Source organism: Syzygium oleosum, unplaced genomic scaffold, assembly GCF_021117445.2.
Source record: "Syzygium oleosum isolate NSW1041296 unplaced genomic scaffold, Sole_v2.1 Sole_v2.02, whole genome shotgun sequence".
NCBI lineage: Eukaryota > Viridiplantae > Streptophyta > Magnoliopsida > Myrtales > Myrtaceae > Syzygium > Syzygium oleosum.
Genome location: NW_026607486.1, coordinates 5,238,092 through 5,256,732, shown reverse-complemented (window position 1 = coordinate 5,256,732; position 18,641 = coordinate 5,238,092). Strand labels below are relative to the sequence as shown.

At 42.5% G+C, this 18,641-nt stretch overlaps 3 protein-coding genes across 4 annotated transcripts; 2 read left to right on the top strand and 1 right to left on the bottom strand.

Moving 5' to 3' along the window:
* The first annotated feature begins 273 nt into the window (after positions 1-273).
* LOC115664602 (uncharacterized) lies at positions 274-4,900 on the top strand. Its single transcript, XM_030586520.2, has 8 exons — positions 274-590; positions 1,079-1,163; positions 1,608-1,649; positions 2,340-2,508; positions 3,244-3,296; positions 3,400-3,618; positions 4,078-4,124; positions 4,370-4,900. The coding sequence occupies exons 1-8, from the start codon at positions 310-312 to the stop codon at positions 4,422-4,424; spliced, it is 951 nt and encodes a 316-aa protein (XP_030442380.2). The 5' UTR covers positions 274-309; the 3' UTR covers positions 4,425-4,900.
* A 3,698-nt stretch (positions 4,901-8,598) lies between these two features.
* LOC115664591 (WPP domain-interacting protein 2-like) lies at positions 8,599-12,453 on the top strand. Its single transcript, XM_030586512.2, has 2 exons — positions 8,599-10,158; positions 11,471-12,453. The coding sequence occupies exons 1-2, from the start codon at positions 9,027-9,029 to the stop codon at positions 12,151-12,153; spliced, it is 1,815 nt and encodes a 604-aa protein (XP_030442372.1). The 5' UTR covers positions 8,599-9,026; the 3' UTR covers positions 12,154-12,453.
* A 2,998-nt stretch (positions 12,454-15,451) lies between these two features.
* LOC115663547 (uncharacterized) lies at positions 15,452-18,581 on the bottom strand. 2 transcript variants are annotated; one of them, XR_008815084.1, is made up of 3 exons: positions 18,149-18,581; positions 15,974-17,847; positions 15,452-15,892 (listed from the first exon to the last, which is right to left on the bottom strand). XR_008815084.1 is itself a non-coding variant. In XM_056305846.1 (2 exons), exon 2 carries the CDS (start codon positions 17,839-17,841, stop codon positions 16,396-16,398), a length of 1,446 nt encoding a protein of 481 aa, XP_056161821.1. In that variant the 5' UTR covers positions 17,842-17,847; positions 18,149-18,581; the 3' UTR covers positions 15,559-16,395. The 2 variants fall into 2 exon arrangements, 1 of the variants encoding a protein (XP_056161821.1); XM_056305846.1 differs by having other exon boundaries at positions 15,559-17,847.
* Positions 18,582-18,641: the final 60 nt, after the last annotated feature.

Sequence of the window (18,641 nt, the reverse complement as noted above, 5' to 3'; positions counted from 1 at the left end):
GGTAGGGATTTGGGAAAATCTGTGTCGATTGAGTACTATTGATCTTAACTCGACATGATCTCTAAACCCTTCTTTTCCCCTAACATGCCCGTTCAGGAGGATCGCGACAACACGAGTCTCAAATGTCAATGCTACATGGACGTATACGCCTGAATATTTCAAGAACACATTGTTACATGTTAAGAAGAGATCTTATAAGCAAATGTTATTTTCTTGTCGATGGTTAGCTGTTCAAACGAGTTCTTTTTCATCCGCCCCTTACTCCGCAGCGTCCCTGTTGAAGCTTTTGCTTCTCAAGTGGCAACGTCAATGGATGACGCGCCCGAAATCTCCAGAGACGCGAACTCAGACGCCGCGGCGGCTCCTCCTTCCTGTTCGTCTCCTCCTTCGAATCCCAAAACCCCAAGAACTCCGCCTCCGGCCGTGTCGCCGCTGCCGGCGTCGGCCGCGCGGCTCTGGAGGCCGGCGGCGCAGCGGAATCTGAGGAACCGGTGGTCCAAACTGGCCTCGTGCAGGCAACGGTGGGTCTCCGCTTCGTCCGCCGGGAGATCTCACGCCACTTCGCTCGTCAACGCTCATCTCTCTCAGAGGTGGTGATCCTCCGATCATTCTCTCTCTCTCTCTCGTTCCTTTTTACTTGTGTTTTTCTGACCTGACTGTCCTCTGCGAGCCGCGAGTGTTTTGCCTGCCTTGTAGTGCCTTATCTTTGCGTGAGACGAGTGGAGTTGTTTCTAATTTGCGCAAGATAAAGTTTCGGACTTTACAGTAATTTTCTTGTAGCCGGCACGCCAGTGGTACCCTGTATCGATCGTCTTTACTAAAACTGAAAACTTTTGTCTTAATCAGGATTTGGTCTGTTTCTTTGTTCCTTTTTCTTTGTTTTCTGATAGTTCACGAGACTGTATTGTTTCCTCTGTTGTAGTGCCTTCCTTTTGTTCTCCATTCTTTTCGAGCATTGCATTTGGGTTTATTGTTAGATTTTTACTTTCTGATAATCGGTTTCGTCTTAGAAATTTCTTTTCCTTATCTATTTGTTGTATTCTTTTACTGACGTTGCTTTCCATATGTCATGGGTTAGATATGTGCCCTCAATGGAGTTGGGTGTTTTGAACGACATGCCGAATATTCGGAACAAAGCCTGTCTAAAACTGTTTAAGCAGCAGGTAGATTCACTTGGTTCGACTGCTACTGATGTGTTGTGGGTTTGTAAATCTCAAGAAAATCATTCATCTGTTGAATTGGAACTTTGTGGCGGTAAATATAAGTTTGATAAGATAACCATCAACATGGACATTGAGCAAACATTTTTGCGTATAACCGTCAATGCTGATGCGTGAATCAGATCAGATGTAGACACTGCAGTTTTAGTGGGTCATGTCAATTTGAAAAGTAAAACTTTCAGTTTAACTGTGTGCCCTTTGTTTTCTGCTTTAGTACTTTCAGCAGCATAATATGTGTAATTTTGCTCCAAAATAAAGGCTGAAATGAGCTTATTGAGAGTGGCAGATACTTCTTCTTAATTAATGCTTTTGCATTTCTTTTAATATTGGTCTGACCGGATTAACAAGTTTGAATAAGGCGTTTCATTAACTTCTTCAATGTTTCAGGAGCTTCACAAGAACAAACTTTTATCGGCATACAAGGATATGGTAAGTACACCTCTAACTAATGTTGCCAAACTGAAATGTCAGGGAATCAAATAAATTCTGAAAACCTCTGGCTGAAACCCTATTACTTGGATGGGGACGCACTTTGTCACTCTTTCGTGTCTAATTTCACAAGGTATTAAAATTTCAATGAGCTAAAAAGATAGAAATAAACTTCCACATGTCCATCTAATACTAAAGTACACTTCAATCAAACAGGACATTTTCTTCATGATGATCGGTGTATTTTTTGCTTATGATCGGATCAAGCATCGGGAATCTAAGTATAGGCCTAGTGTGCAATTTTGTTTTTATGTTCAAGTTGGAGTAGTGCTATTTTTGTTTTCGCATGTAATGAGATGGAATTGGTGACTTTGCATTTTCTTAGTGAAGCTTCCTATCCTTCAAATGTCACCCTTGTCGAGCAGGTGATTCAAATTTCAACCCCTTTTCAAGATTATGCACACACGGTTTCTAGAAAAGAAAAAAAAAAAGATTACAAACACAACTATGCTTTTCCAGTCTGTAGGTGGTTTAGAGTCTATGAATGCTGCTAAATAGTCCAACTGATCCAGGAAAATTCAGGTCAAAAGACCAGTATACAACATATTGATGCATAAATGATGAACTGGTGGAATGGAAGTATAATAATAACTCGCGGAGTTCATAAGTTATTTCGTTTTCTGTTTACAGGTTGCTGCAGTAACTTGTATGGTCAGTGCTTATAGATCCATGAGATGTTTTTTGAAAGGAAGCAACAATAGTCAACTTGTTCAATTTTCTGTTGGCTCAGAGGATACAAATGACACTGGTGATGGTGGTGGAATCCCTGTATTCACTTTTTGGTCAATCCCTTCATTTGGTATGTTCAAACTTTTCGTCTACATATTCCATAGACTGCGCAATAAGCTTTTGTGCCTTGGACTGGATTATTCAAGATTCTAAATTTTGTTTTATGTTGTAGACCTACGCATAGTGTTTTTAGTTTATCCAAAACTTATCTGGTGTCACTCGCCATGAAGGGCTAGTTTCATGGTTGATGTGCAGGATGGTCTAGACTTAAATGGAATCAGGCATTAACCAGTTTATTTCCGTTAGAATAATACTTACATGACAGGGACCTTCAAGGAATTGCAATTTATAAGATTTATTTTAGGTTCTGAAAAGGTTTATTTGAGGTAGGTGCTTATGTAGAATTTCCGTGGTGCATCGATGCTTAACTCCTTTTTTGTCAGCTTAGAAACACTAAATTTGCCATTTGAATTATGATAAGGGTTTAACTAAAGGAAAAGGGAATTCAGGCTTTTGGCTACCTCGTGTATTCCTTCTCTCCACTTTTGTCCAGGCTTCAACTGGTTGTGTATGACAAATCTTACACGGGATTTGAAGTTCTACAAAAAACAAAATACAAAATCATCATTGAGAATTTCTAATTAAATACTTCCCTGTGAAAGGACAATGGACATTTTCCTTTATATATTGGTGAAAAAGCTGTCTGATTTTCATTATAACCAACCAGGGACTTTCTGATTGACTGGAAACGAAATGTTTCGTTTCTGGCAATGTTTTTGATGATCATGATGCTAAATGATTCCAGAGAATCTGGCACAAGAGCTTGTGGAGATGTTTGAGTTGGAGTTGAGTTTGAAGGTGAGCTATGCTGTATTTTTTGCTGCTCAAAATCTATACAAGGAGAGTATCTGATATTTATTGTTCTTCCTTGCCTGCAATTCTGGCATCTTCAACATTAAAGCGCTTGCTCACAAAGGAATTTCATATCGTGGGATGCGAAGTGCTGCAATCTGATCAGACCAGCTGGTCTCGGGAGCTTTATCCAGGAGAGTTTGAAGATTTGTCCCAATGCCACCTGTTGACAAGCAAGTGTGAGCTACTGCCTCCTAGATTGAAGGGCTGTATGTCAGATATCCCTCCTGAACAAGGTGGCTCTCAGTTAAGCCGTGAGACTTTGCAGGTAATAGTCCCATGAGATTGATTTTATAAAACAATTTTCCTTGCAACATTCTCACAACTCTGTATGAGTTTGCTGGTCAGCAAATGCCATCATATTTTCATCTGAAGTAGTATTTCCTTTCAGTACTTCTGTTATTTTCTTGTGTGGGAGCTTGCAAGCCTTGCAGCTGCTACGTAGCTTTAAAAGAGGTCACTAGGTACTGGAATGGTGGTTTTGTCCTAGTTGCCTCTTGGTGTCCTTAGTTTGTAGGATTGAGTTACTAACCATGTTAGTGGAGGGAGAGTTGAGCTGTCACAAATCTTTTTGGAAACCATCTCGACTCCATGATGTTTCACCATTATACAAAGATAAAACTGAAATTGACTTAGCTGTACAATAAATAATCCCTTTTTACAGCAGTAATCTTATACACTTTTCCTTTGCACAAGAGTTTAATCATAATATCCTCTAATATTGCAGGTTTACTTAACTACTTGGCTTGCTGAGGTGAACATAGACACTTATAGGTAAGTCTGGTCTCCAACATGTCTTTTGTATATTGGATTGTCGGTTTAGTGTCGAGAAATCAAATGAACTGCGCTAGTCTCTTGGCACTGATGAATTCTTCATGTAAAGTGACATGCGAGCTGTGTATGAAGTTTTAATAGCAGAATCTTGTGAAGAGAAGGTTACATGGAAGGATAAACTCATGACCGAGATTTGCTTGCATTCCCTGCTCATGGTTCCTGATGGTTTTTATTTCTCTCAACAGAGTCAGTGAGATATTTGCCATAGTGGGGGAGGAAATGCATGTCAACTTTCAATGAGCTGCTTGGCCACCATTAAGAGGGCTTGAAAGATTGCTCTTTTATGGCTGCTCCATCAAGCGCCCGTTTGAGTGGTGGCTGATGACTCGGACCTTATTTGTGCACAGAATGGGTTAATAAAGCGACATGAAGGTTCCTGGCCGGTTTAATGTGCAGGTGGGGAGTGCAGCAAAGGCAAGGGATGGTTGATCTGAGCTAGACTTTATCTTCATCCTGTTAAACATGTTGGGCATCTACTGGGGACCAATTACATTGATTTCTAGTTTATTTAGTGGTGTTGGCACGGTTAATAGATTTCTCTTACACCGGTATTTTTGGCCATATTAGCATATGGATAGTGGCCATGGTCAGGGTTTGTGTGTTTAAATGTTCGTTTCTTTTGGTTTTTGTAGTAATTCAAGAGATGGCTACCTGGAAAAATTGGGAAGGTTGTTCATTTATGAAAGTATGCAAAAATCTGATGTCTGATCTTCAGCTGATTTTATTTTTGCTATTTGAAGATTGAAAAATGGGTTCCAGATCTCAGAACAGGCTGAAGTGCATCGTGATTTGCCTTGCATTTTAACTTGAACCAAGGTCCTAATGAAGTCATCAATTTCCTCTGAATAAAATAAGCTGGTATGTAAATCGTATGCAGTTCATTGCTATCTCTTGAATCTGTTATGGGCTATCTGCTTCATCATGCCGACTAGTGTTTGCTGTGCAAGTACATCACAAATCATATATCTCCTGCTGCCGCTGTGGACCTCTTTCTCAGTGGTTCTGGTGGGGTATATTATATAAGTAGACAAATCTAATGATGAATTAAGATGCTCTTGAAAATTTACGTAAATCTTACCTGTCATCCCCAACCCAAAGTTCTCAGTCGATCGTGTTGTGCATCTGCAGGACTCTCTGTACTTGCATATGATTTCTGATATGGATATCAGCAACATACGTTTGTTATATTGAGTTTCGAACATCAAGACAACTAAAAAAACAATCGAGTTTGGAAAAGACATGGCATGCCATGTATGTGCTTGATTGGGACCGGTATAGCTGTGATGGTAGATGTTTGTTTCGTTCTGTGGTTCATGGTGAAAGCAATCTCCAAGGGGAAGCCTTCGAAATTAACCTGCCTATGCGCTTAATGCTAAAGCAGGACAATTTTTTTTTTTCTGATGTCATCACGTCTTTGATCTTTTCAGAATGTCTCCAGAAATAACTCAGTTCTGATCTGCTTCCTAACAATTTTGACAAGTTTTGTGCATTATGAATAAGACAACACTAAGACATGGTGCAACTAAGCTTGCCCTCGCAGTAGCGCCGTTAGAACTCTTGGCTTCACGAGCCACTGTTGATATAATGGCTGGATACTTCCAGAACTATGAACAGATAAATTCGGGGATCAAATGATGTGGAACTTGATTTGCTTGCCTTGTTAGTTTGCATTTGTGTCACTGTCTACAGAGTAACTGTCTTTCTTGTACAAATTGGATATCTGTATACAGAAGTCGTCTCAAAATAAAAATTCTACCCTAACTTTTATAAGGAAAATAGTGATGATTTTGACGGGTTGCTGATGAATTTGTTAAGAGGAGAACAGAGACAGAGGGGTAGGTTTGGTTGGAGATTTTCCAATTTGGGCTTGGCTCTATACTCTGAACTTTTCGAACTGGACAGATCTGTGATTACCCCAATTTGTGCTTTCCAACCTCTTCAGAAGCCCGTCTTTAATCTACATTTCTCATGGTGATTCAGTATCATGTGGTCATTTTCTGAGTTGGAAATTTCTGCGCTCGATATAATAATGTTTTATCCGTTAAATATGGCCTTCTATCTTCCTATTAATCATGTACCAGCTTGAGTTTCTCGAAGATGATCTTGACACATATGTAGCACAGATGAGACAGCCTCGTATATGAAGAGGCGAGCCTGAATTGTACTTAGCTCCTACTAGATTTAGGAATGCAATAAATTAGTGTCAGATCAGATGAAGATTTCTCAATTCCAGTGAGTTCGCCACTTTCCTAGATGTCGTGTGATATTTTATTTGTTAGGATGCCCGTCACAATTTTTATGAAGAAGAAATCGTCAGGGACTTGATGATCATAGTTGAAAATGGCCAAGAGTATGACATTGAAATCTTCATCAATGTCCTCTGCTATGCTTATGGACGCTATGATGCGGTTGCTAAATTCAAGTTTTGTGACAGTGAATTTGCGTTCGTTTCATATGGAGAAATATATCGTGTAGAATTTTTTTTGGACTTAGTCCATGAGTATTATGCTAGATGGAACGAATCGATGTTTACGAATTGTCCGAGAACGTTTAGTTTTCGGTGGGACCTACCGTGGGTTGCACATTTGACCTGTTGGGTCCCACAAATTTTTGAAATATGTGGATTTAGTGGACTTAATCTATGCAATGCGATATTTGCTCGTGTACTGCTCGCGCTTTTTTTCATGTTCAGTAATTATGTTTTAGTGATTCGAATGATTATCGGGTAAAGCTCAACTTTGCAGTTATCTCGATTCAAATTTTATCCGAACGGTCGGATCGCCGCTGACCTCAGCGATCATACGCGTCAGCGATGCAAAATCAGACGTTGGAAATACCGACAAAGATCAAACCACGAATATAAAGATGAGGGAAATTATCAAATAAGGACCCAAAGTGGGTGCCTTTTTCAAAAGAGGACCTCAAATGGACAATGTATCAATTAAGGACCCAAAGTGCCAAACTAGTATCAAATAAGGACTGAGCTCGCGGCCGTAAATGTTCTCCGACCGGGCCGTCCGACATTTCCCAAGACCGGAATAGGAGCAATTTTGTCCACTTTTTTTTTTCTTTTCTTTTCTTCTTCCCGGTTCTGGTCCAAACCGGCGACCGGACGGAGCGAGGCCGGCGAGAGCTCGAGCTCGCCGCCATCCGGGCGAGCTCGGCGGCGAGCTCGCCCGGATCTGGGCGAGCTCGCCGAGGCGAGCTCGAGCCGCCGCCATGGCGAGCTCCGCCGATCCGGGCAAGCTCGAGGGAGGCCGGCCTCGCCCGGATCGCGTAGTCGAGGGCCTTGGCAGAGCCGTCGCAGGAGGCGATGGTGTCGCACGCGAGCTTGAGGAGGAAGGGCCCGAGATCCGGGTTGTCGAGGGCCGTATCGGGCGGGGCGGGGCTGGCGGCGGAGCCCGGGGACTCTGGCAGGGGCTTCCGTGGGGAGAATTTGGAGCGGGAAGGGGAGGGAGAGGGTGCCATGGCCGGCGAGCTCGCCGGATCAGCGAGCTCGCCGGCGCCCGATGGCGAGCTTGAGCTAGCCCGGATCGCGAGCTCGCCGGCCCAGCTCGCCCGGATGGCCGGCGAGCTCGAGCCCTCGCCCTCCGCCGGCGAGGGTCGCCCTCGCCGCCTGCCCGGGCCAGGGCGACCCTCGCCGGCGTCGGGCGAGGGCAGCCTCCACCTGAGGCCGGCGACCTCCACCGGCCCCGGCTACGGCCGGCGGAGGGAAGAGAAAAAGAAAAAGAAAATAGAGATGAAATGTCTGTTCGAGGTTCTTAACAACGATATCTGTCCTCGTGGCCGTGAGATTTACCGGCCGGCGAACCCAGGCCCTTACCTGAGATAAATTGAGTACTTCGGGCCCCTATTTGATACTGATTGAACACTTCAGGTCCTTATTTGATACCATATTCACTTTGGGTCCTCTTTTGAGAAAAGGACCCCAAGTGGGGTCCTTAATTGGAATTTTTCCTAAATTGATGTCTGCGAAAACATAATAATAGGATCGGGTGTACATGTACTGGCTCTATTGATTTCCAAGCCACATTTATGATAACTAAATTAAGTGCCCGACAATTTTTTTTTGTTTTTTTGGGTCCGTCGGGAGAAATTAATGACGACCACGTAAGATTGTCCGAAGTAATTTCGCCCCGAGGCACGAGCCAACAAGTTCCCCCAAGCAGCTCCCGATGGAGACCGACGGCCGCGTGGGGGCCACCACCTGCGACGTGGGCCCGTCCCACGTCACCCCACGTTCAATTTCCCAAATTTTGCTTTTTTTTTTAAAAGAATATTCTCGTACTCTCGGGACTCATTAATATAGAATTTATCATTTATCGTCATTTATTGTTTATTATTATATTATATTATATTTTTTTTTCCGCCTGCCCCGACAATTTTTCATGGCTATAAATCTGCCAATCCAACAATAGAGCAGGGTTTCCATGCCCTTCGAATTTGATCATTTCCCAATCGTCGAACGTCATGGTCTTCGATCCCGAGCTTCATTTATGGAGCTGAAGGTACGCTTCATCCCCTTCTCGTTTCCCTTTTGTTGAGCTGGGTTCTTTAAGACGATCCGTACGGCTCCTGGGGATTCGCAATCCCTTTCTTCTTAGCTGGTTTCGAGCTTTTGAATTGGTCCCACCCCGAATCATCATCGGTGCTTCGCGAGTCGGCGGTGGGGTTCGATTCAGATCGCGCGTGCGCGGGGGTTTTCGCTGCGCGGTCGATGATCTCTCGGATTTTTGCTAGAATTTTTGGGCCATGAGCTGGAATGATAGTTTGTTTTTCTCGATTTTGATCTGTTTGGGAATTCCGGGGAGTTGGGTTTCGGGGAATTGGTGAGCTTCGGGGATGGATTCGCGCGGAGAGTGCTCGACCCTCGAATCTCCGGATGATTGCGAAGCTTCCCCGGAAAGAGGGTCTCGTTCGGATCGCAGCGACGTTAGGAATAATGGGTCCTGCGACAACATTGATTTAGATGACTCGGGCACGGATGAGAATTTCGATGCCGGCGCGATGGCTCCTGATTCGATCGAGAAACGCAAACAAATCGCGGAACCGGATGCTTCGCCGCCCTCGACCGCTCAGTCTCCTAGTGGAGTGACTCCCTCGGCGAGAAAAGGTTACGGATTGAAGAAATGGAGAAGGATCAGGAGAGACTTTGTCAAGGATGGGGGTGCTCATTTAGATTCTAGTAAGATTTTGAAGCGAGGTTTAAATGGTGTAGGAAACCAAAACAGTTCTTCGCGTTTTTCTGCTGAACGGGTTTCTGTCGAGGTTATGAAAGATAGTGAGGGTTCGGTCGGATCGACAAGTATGACTAGAAACCTGGGTCATGCTGATGGCCCTGCAGCGCATGCTTCTACTTTGGAATCCAATTTTGCAGCTGCACCTGTTTTTACGGCTGGTGCTGATTCTGACAACAGTGAGGATCGAAGCAGCAAATCATCTACAGCTGCTAGTGCTCCAAAGGCTAAACATGACTTCAGTGGGGCCTTTGGGTATGTCCGGGAAAGGAACAGAATGAAGAATCTGATTGGGAAGAGTCAAGGTGGTTCATCTCAAGATGCTCAACAGAATAAGGGTCGAATTGAAATCAGTAAGAAGCCTAGAGGAGAAAGGGTCAAAATCCAGAAGGAAAACTCTCATTCCAGCGTGGAATCTGACTTAAGAAGCTCAAGCTCTGTTTTTATGCAGGGTGCTTATGCCAGTAATGGTAAGAAGAGTGGAACGGCAATGAACTATTACTCAGCAAATAGTGATGAAGCCCACATGGGGGATCACTTCAGTGAGGAAGTTCAGACTGGTTACCCCGCTGAAAATGTTGGGGAAGCTGAGGATTTCTCACAAGATGATTCAGCTGTGGACTTGTCTTGGGAGGCTGGGGAGGAGAAACGGGAGAGCAATCGGTCCTCTGCAGATCATAATTCTTTAATTGAGTCTATCAATGCCCTACAATCTCTACAGGAAGCACTTGAACAAGGTGAATATCCCACTGTTTCAATCGACGCTCGTATGATGCTTTTACCTCCATATGTCACCAACCGCTCTGCTCCTTCACAAACTTTAACTAGTACTTTCCTGCGGATTTTTCAGTTCTCCGGACATCCGGTAACTTCTTCATATCTACTGTGACTTTTCAATATATTGAACCTATTGCCAGAATCTTCATGATGACAGAATGCCTTTCCTTTCTCTTCCACTTTTTGACATCAAGAGCAGATGAAAAAAATGCTAGCATTGAACAAACGTTGCCCGTTTCCTTGACCTGATTCTAACCTCTCTCTGATGCACGCCCAGGTTAGAAAGTGTAGTGTAGAGAATTTGAAAAGGAGCGCATTTCTTTTTGGAATGTAAAAGAGGTTACAACGAATAGTGATGCGCAGGTGCCTAAGCATGAATTTCTATAGAATCATGTTCCGCCTCTTACTCAGAGAAAAAATGATCCAAAATTTGTCACTCATGGTCCTTGCAGATCGGATCATCCATATAATATACAAAAAGAATTCCCATACATTTGATATCTTTCTCTTTCACTGAGATCTCAATTCCAGTGACGGGTTTTTTAGATAATCTTACGACTAGGATCCCTCCTTTTTCTGATCCAGTTAGATTCAAGCATGATACACTTTTTTGCGGAATCTAATTATCAAAATGCAGTAGATAATTCATTACTTGGTCATAGGATAAAGTCTGATGTGTGCACTCCAATCCACGTAATGTGCTATATAATTTTGTTATGCAACTGGGTATAGTTGTTTCTTGCTTGACGTTTCTGATAAATGGGGTTACGTTATTGTGATTATATACAATTCATAAAAAAAAAAATGAAAACCAGCAAAAATCATAAATTTATTAATATGTGATGTACCCATCTTTTCCAATATATGGTAGATTATGTTCTCTGGGATGGCTGATTTTTTATGTTATTTGATGGTAGATGATTCATTTATCTAGTTTCTTTGTTTTAATGTCATTCTGCCTGATGGCAGGCTTGAAGGAGGATCTATTGGTCTGCTTTTATCAGATGTGCTGATAGATTTCTTAACCTAGACTTACACGATGGCTTTGAGCAAGACTGGTGTGCTTCATGAAACTATATATCTATTTTGGCATGTGATATCTGGGAGATTAGAATTTAGCAAAGTTTAAGAAATGCATATGCTTCTTAGAATGGAGAAAAACTTAATTGCCAAGTGAGTTCAAGAAATTGGTCCTGAGACATGTCTGAGTTGACAGGTTTTGGTTTTAGCATAAAGATTGTTGTTAACAAAGTCTTTTCTATGCTTTTTCAGAAGTTCAGAAGTTCTCAGAGATAGGTAGGGACCCTATTTTAGCAAGCAATGGCTCCTCTAATGGTGGCACTGTCCTTCAAGAGCAGTCTGACTTGAAGCAGACCAGCCAGAATGCTTCAGGTTTATTAGAAATCCAGATACTGAGCTTGACAGAGAATGTGGAACTCTTAGAGGCCAAATTGGAGGAAACCAAGGCTGAGCTCAAGGTGAAGGAATCTAGGGTTTCTGAGCTAGAAGATTCTATCAACAGTCGCAAGTCAGTGAAGGAAGAACCGGAAAGCAACTTGGAATTGCAGCAAGAAGAATGCAGGGAGATGGAGACGGAGCTCGAGTGTCTCTTCAAGCAAAAGATTGAAGCTGAGGTGGAGTACCTGGCGATAGCTAGGACAATACAGAAGCTGAAGGTCGATGCACAGAGTGAACTAATGCTCTTAAACGAGGGAGATGATCAGCGTGCAAGTGAAAGTGAAGCAGAAAGCAAAGCTGCTGTGCTAAAGAAGCAAGCGGAGGATCTAGTGAAAGCATGTGAAGACATCGAAGTTGTTGGAGAAGTTTGGAAGTTGCAGAGGGGAGCGTGCAAGGTGTCCTCTTGTTTCGTTATACAGCTAGTTTTGTTTGTGCTGGTCTTTTGGTGGTTCATCGTGCAGATCTCGCCCCAAGCCGGGGAGGTTGTTCCAACTTGAACTTAAAGTTTGAAGCCCTCGTGTATCTTAAGCATTCATATGGAAGTTCCATAACTCCAAATTTTGTTTTTTTAGTATTTAGCTTGTCGAGTTTATTCATCCTTTCCCGCGCATGTCGCTTTCTTTTATTTTTTTTTGCTTTTAGGTTCTTTTTCCTTTTTTTCTGTAATTCGCCAGTTGGGCAGTGTTATGGGAGGGCGTAGGAGGTGGGTAAGGTGCTCCTGAGCTTATGGTCGATGTCAGTTTCTGTACATTGCAATTTCTGATCGATATCAAGATTTTTAGATTTTTGGATTCTCATGCAGTGTGAAAAATGCAGTGGTGAACAAATTTGAAGATATGTGAGAATTCTGTGACTTGTGCTGTGGGACTTTGCTTAACTTGAAGCGGTTGCGATCCGAGTTATCTCAAGCCTGATTGTCTGTTTATTGGTGTTACCGTTGAAGCTTTCCGTTCGAAAAGCTGACTTGGGACTTTTGGGGGTCATAATTGTATTAAACTAAACTAGCTGCCCGTCTTCTCCAATTTTGATCAGATGAGGTCCCCCACCATCAGAGTGGATTAAACTGAATATCGATGCGCCCTCTGAAGACAAACTCAGAACTTGCTGGTGCTTAGAGACGAAGGATGTGATTGGCTCGGTGGTTTTGCCACCTTCGTGGAACATGTTCGTCAATATAAGCAGAACTTTTAGACATTATGGTTAGGACTCAAATTTGCAAAACATCTTGGTTTTCACAAAATCATCATTGAGATTGACCATAATATAAAGCTATCAATGATCTTGTTAGTTCAGAGTTTATCATTGATAATGCCGGCTCAGCTTTGTTTGAAAAGATATCGAAGACTGTTGAACTCTAACTTTTAAGTTCAAAATGAAAGGTAATTTTCGGGAAGGAAATTGTCTTGTTGACTTGTTTATTAATCTAGAAATCGAAAAGCGCTTAGACATTAGATTCTTTTTATTGCCTTCTAGAGAGATACTTTATATTTTATTAGGTGATAATATAATGATGGTAGATTTACGACGCTAAATGTTTATAATTGACTTTAACCCTTTATCATATATAAAATTAAAAACTAGGCTTGCGTTTACGCGGATTGTCATGCAAAAATGTAATATAATTAGAGCATGAAATATTTTAGTATAAATACGAGTCATTAGTTGTGATAGTACACATAAAATTTGATTATGAAATAACGAAACAACTAATTAGTGTAAAAATAAAAATTCACAAACATAATATGAATTATGTATCATAAGTATCATACTATTTCGAAAGTGCATCTAGATAGTAAAAGCTTTTGGTTTACTAACTAATATGGCAAAAACTTTCAATTATATTGTTATGCTAAAATAAGAAATATTTCTTAAATGCGAATGAGTTATAAGTAAATACTGAAAATAATGAAGAGAGAAAAGAAAGATGAGGAGCAATAAATTAATGGTAATTTATTTTGCTATTTTTGCGGAGAAAACGGCAAAATCTATTCTGGTAATGAGGAAAGTTAAATTATAACAATCTATAATCCCAGATTAGATGAGACTTTTTATTATACATTCGGAATAATATCAAATTCGCTACACGCGTAGATAATATTTAATACATTCGCCATTGAATGGGTGACATGCTGATGAATTCGGTAACATGATTAATGTCATCCACGCAATGAGAAAATTACCAAAAAATGTCATAAACCTAAATTGTGATAATTCAGCCCTAAATCTTTTGTATTTGTACCAATTTAGTCCATTCGGTTAATTTTGGTAGGAAATAGCTGACGTGGTGCCGCTAGAGACAACGTGAACAATTTTTATAATTCTTTATTATTATTTTTTTCTGTTTTTTCATTGTGGCCGGCAAGGTCGCCGGTGACCCTCACCGGCCTGCCACGCAAGGCTCGACCTCATCGTCGCTGGGTGAGGTCGACCTTGCCAGCGACTGGGCTAGCGAGGCCATCGGCCATGGGGCCGATGAGGCTGGACTTCATGCAACCATGAATGAAGCGGCGTTTTGATGTCTCCAAGGTCTCGCTCGTGTCCATAAAAACATTGACCAAACACAAATCAAAGTAGCACTGCCCTCCTCCAGCTCAAAGTCACCTCAGGCGTCATCGAGTACAAGTTTGCAAACATTTGTTGACGAGTTCTTCCTCTCTACTTACCGGTCAAATTGCAATTCCATATCATGTCGAACGTGGATTCACACTCGAATATATGCTGACGAAATGCGCAAAATATCTCAATTGAATACGAGGAACTCGCGTTCCATAAGCAAACGTCAATATCATGCTTCTTAATGCAAGAAGAGCTTTGCTTTTAGAACTACAAGTTCACATTGAAGGTGGATAAAAAAGACCCAAAAGAAATTCAGTTATATAAATCATATCAACCAATTCTGAAGTGGTTCCAAGGTGCTAACTGGATGTTTGCCAAAGGAAATTATCGCACATGGGCATGATGGGTCTGATATTCTCTACGTGAATAATGTTTCCAAGTATTTTTTTTTTCCTTCATATTTTGGGAATTCAACCTCGAGTCGAGTCTTATTTACATGCCTTGCTCGCTACCATCGAACCTGGCGCCACGGTTTTACGGTGCCCTCACGCGCACGAATCGTCTGAAAAATTGAGGTGCGCGAGAGAGATCTAGATGTCCGAAAGCCGAATTAATATAGTTGAAATTTCAGTGTACTGTTTTTCTGTTGTTGCATTCTTGCGTTGGGGGGGAGCTTTAGTACTCTGCAAAGCCACTTTCTGATAGTCACGTGAATGTGCCATGAAGACAGGTGAGCCATCTCTTTTTGGCTCCCATCTTTTATAGCACTCATGCATCATCCATCCACACAATAATCTACCATTCACATCAACGCACACAATACTGTCTTCTGAGAAGATCTTATGTCTATCGTGGGAATGGGAGTCCGGTTTGTAATACAAAGAGCTGCTGCAATGCTGCAAATCATGGGTACATGCTTTTGGTTCTTTCGTATTAGAGTATCATCCAACAGTTCCGTTTACTTTTTCCCTTTTTTTACCTTAATTTTGATGATCTCGTTTCTGTTCCCTTGACAGCGAGTGGTTTCTTCTGATTTTGGAAAACTGGGAAGCAGTTTGCTGAACATCAAGATCACTCCGGGTTCTGAGTCTAACCACGTTGTGTGGTGTTTCTGGTATCTGTCCTTGTTCTCTCTCATGATCTGGTCATATGAGTAGGCACCAACTGCATCAACTTGATCCACAACATCAAAAGCTTGACACTTTGGAGAGGATTAAAATACAAATACAAAACGACTAGAACTGAGAAAGCCCATTTCGATTATCATATTCACTTTTTTCCTGGGTGAACCGTGGTTCCTTCCTTCCAACTCCCTCCGAGTCACAAGATCACGCTTAAAGAAGTACTTTCTCAATAAAGAAAAAACAATTCTTCAATCTCTGTCAGTATGCAAAGACCTTTTCAACTGGCCCCACCAGCAGTTATTTGATGGAGATTGCAAAGTTGTGGAACTCTCCTGTATTTCCTACAAAAGTTCTCTTGACAAAAAGTGCGAACTCACAAAAACCTAAGCACAAGGAAAGTTGTATTTCTTGTGCTTCACTCAAAAATGCACACATTCGTTCCCATTGGTGGTTGACTTCAATCACATCTTTTTCCTCCCAGCACGACATCTCCTCTGCTCGGGGCCTCCACTTCTCATTGCTTTTCCTCACGGCCTTGCAATAATCTTCAATTAATCTTTCAAATCACATGCCAATATAAATGCATCAACGGTGAATAACAACACCAGAAAAAATTTAGTAAACTAGTATCACATACATAAATATTTCTGTTCTGCGTAAACTTTCTCAACGTCATCAACACTAGCGGGTCAGTTTGGATCTTTCCCCTGGCTGTACAATCAAGCCTGGGATGAAGGTCGAGAAAAATAAAAACACAAAAGTGGACAAATATGATATGACCCGGAAAGAGACCCCACTTTAAGAAAATAAAGAAAAAACCAAGAGGGTTCCTCAAAGACCCCAAATTGTTCCCAACACCATAAACCATCACCAAGAAGAAAAGGACAAAAAAGCTAAAAACTATCAGAAAAAGCTCAAAACTTGAGTTCCCACCGATGACCTGAAAACTTTCTCTACACTTCCTAGGAATATCAAAGTTCTGAACTTTTTAAAAGTCGCTTCTTGCTAAACCGAATTTGTCAGAGAAAATGTACAAAAACCAGCTCCTCAAAACATGGTTCAGACACCACAAGGCCCAGAATCAGCACCAAGACCAACAACCCCTTCCTTATCGTCCTCCTTTGGTGGGAACTCATTGAGGTCGAAATCCAGGACTTTGCCGCTCGTCTCGCTGGCTGCGCCGGGCGGATTAGCCGCTTGGCTAGACGAGGTACTCAAGTCTGCATTAAGCCTGTAACTTTCACGTACTGCCGAGGACTCCGCCCCCATGGATTCACGATCTCTTGTGATAGTTTGACTGTTCTTGGTGGGCTTGTTGTGGCTGGACTTGTGACCACCCAAGGCTTGGTGGCTTGAAAAGGACTTGTTGCAAATACTGCACTTGAACCTAACAGGTGTCACAGGATCGATGATCCTATTCTGGACATCATTACCAGCATGTACTTCTTCCAAGTTTCTGAGCCTTTTGATCTTTCTCCGCTTCTTCAACTTGCGGAAAAGTTCATAGTAGGAACATTGTACCTGCTCTTCTTCAACACAGTTCATCATTATATTTACAGGCTCTTTAGGTTTTAACCCAGTTTCTGAAACGGCCTCCGGTTCTTTGTATTCTGCTATTTCAATGCAGTTTCTAGCTTCAATACCAGAATAAGAATCTATGAAGCAATTGGCTTCGTAATTCTCCTCCATCTTATGCTCATCCTTGTCATCAGTTGTTGCCTCAGTTCTGGGCTTAATCAATGGCGAGACTCTACCCGGTGGATTCCCATTAGCAAGCATCACAAGAGCTTCTTGCACCTGTGCGTCTAAACCCACACCCTCGCCTGAGCCTGAGCCTGAACCGGACCCCAATCCCGAGCCGGTGACAGAGGGTGTACCAGCTTTCTTGCCTCTCTTAGAGGTGACCCCCCATCCAGGGACGGATTTTGATAGATCAACAACACTTGAGCTCCTCTCCTTAGGATCATCATCAAAACCAACAATCTGATCATCGTCCGTCTTCCGAACGACCACTGAATCCGAGACAGTGGATGATGAGCTTTGTTTGGCTGCGGTGGCTGGAGGAGGCTGAACTCCCCTCCAGTCCCTCTCGGGATGCGATCTCATGTGCCCGTACAAGGACTTCATCGAAGGGAAACTCTTGGCGCAAATCACACAAGTCCGGTGATCGTTCGTGGCCGAGCTCCCCCGGCTGTCGTTGTTGCTACGGCTTCTCTTGAACTTCCGTCTGTGAATCTTCTTGCGAACAGGCTTTTTGGTGGACTGAACGTGAATTCTCATGTGACCGCCCAAGGCTTTCCCTGAGCTAAACCCTTTCCTGCAAAACACGCATACCCGAGAAGTCGACTCAGTTGCCGCCGGATATTCCGCATCGTCTTCTTCTTCCTCATAGCCGTCGCCGCCGTCTTTTTCACTGCTGGACTGAGCTTTTTGGATGTTCAGCTTGATGTAGAACACGCGGCTGCTAGCCATCAGCTTAGTCTCTTGTTGAAGATCTTCCTCCATTGAAGACTTGAGAGAGAAAGAAACCAGAGAAGTGAGGAGCAAAGAGACCAGCTATATATATCAAAACTGAAGCTTCAGTGTTGATTCTCTCTCTCTCTCTCTGAGATATTGCAGCAAACAAGAAAATTGACTGGTCAGAGAATATACTTAACAAAGGTACAGAAAAACTAGGTCACCCAGAGAAAAGAACATCCTTAAATCGATCAGCCGACGAGAGAGAGAGAGAGAGAGAGAGAGAGAGAGGGAAGAAAAACAAGAAAGAGATCATTAGATCAAGAAGAGGTCGCTTAGCTGGTAAGGAACATACCCTCTTGAATGTGCTGGCCTCCAAGATGACCCCCGGCAGAAGATATCGCTGAAAACCAAACGGCAAATCAGCTCACATTCACATAAAATCCCAGATCAAATCCCAAAAGCCATCGAGAGAGAGATTCCGAAGCAGGTGATCGTGCTAAGGAAAAGAAACCCACATGAGAAGCTAAGAAGCAGAAGCAAAGACGAAGGTTGATGGTTAATAAGGAGGAGGAGGAGGGTTGAGCCAAGAGTTGCAGTGTTGAAAAGGTTCCTTCTTTGTGCAATCTTGAAAACTGCTGTCGAGGAAGGAAAATAAATTGACTGTCACGTTCTGTCTTCCCCCTACGGCCTCTCATTCCGTTTCACCTTCTTCTCAGAATCCCTCCTTTTCCCATAAATACACACACATACACTCCCCGAGCTCCCCCCCCCCCTTCCTTTTGCTTTGACCATCTTCTCTCCAACGCGTCATAACCCTCTCCTTCCTTTCTATCTCCCCAAGACCA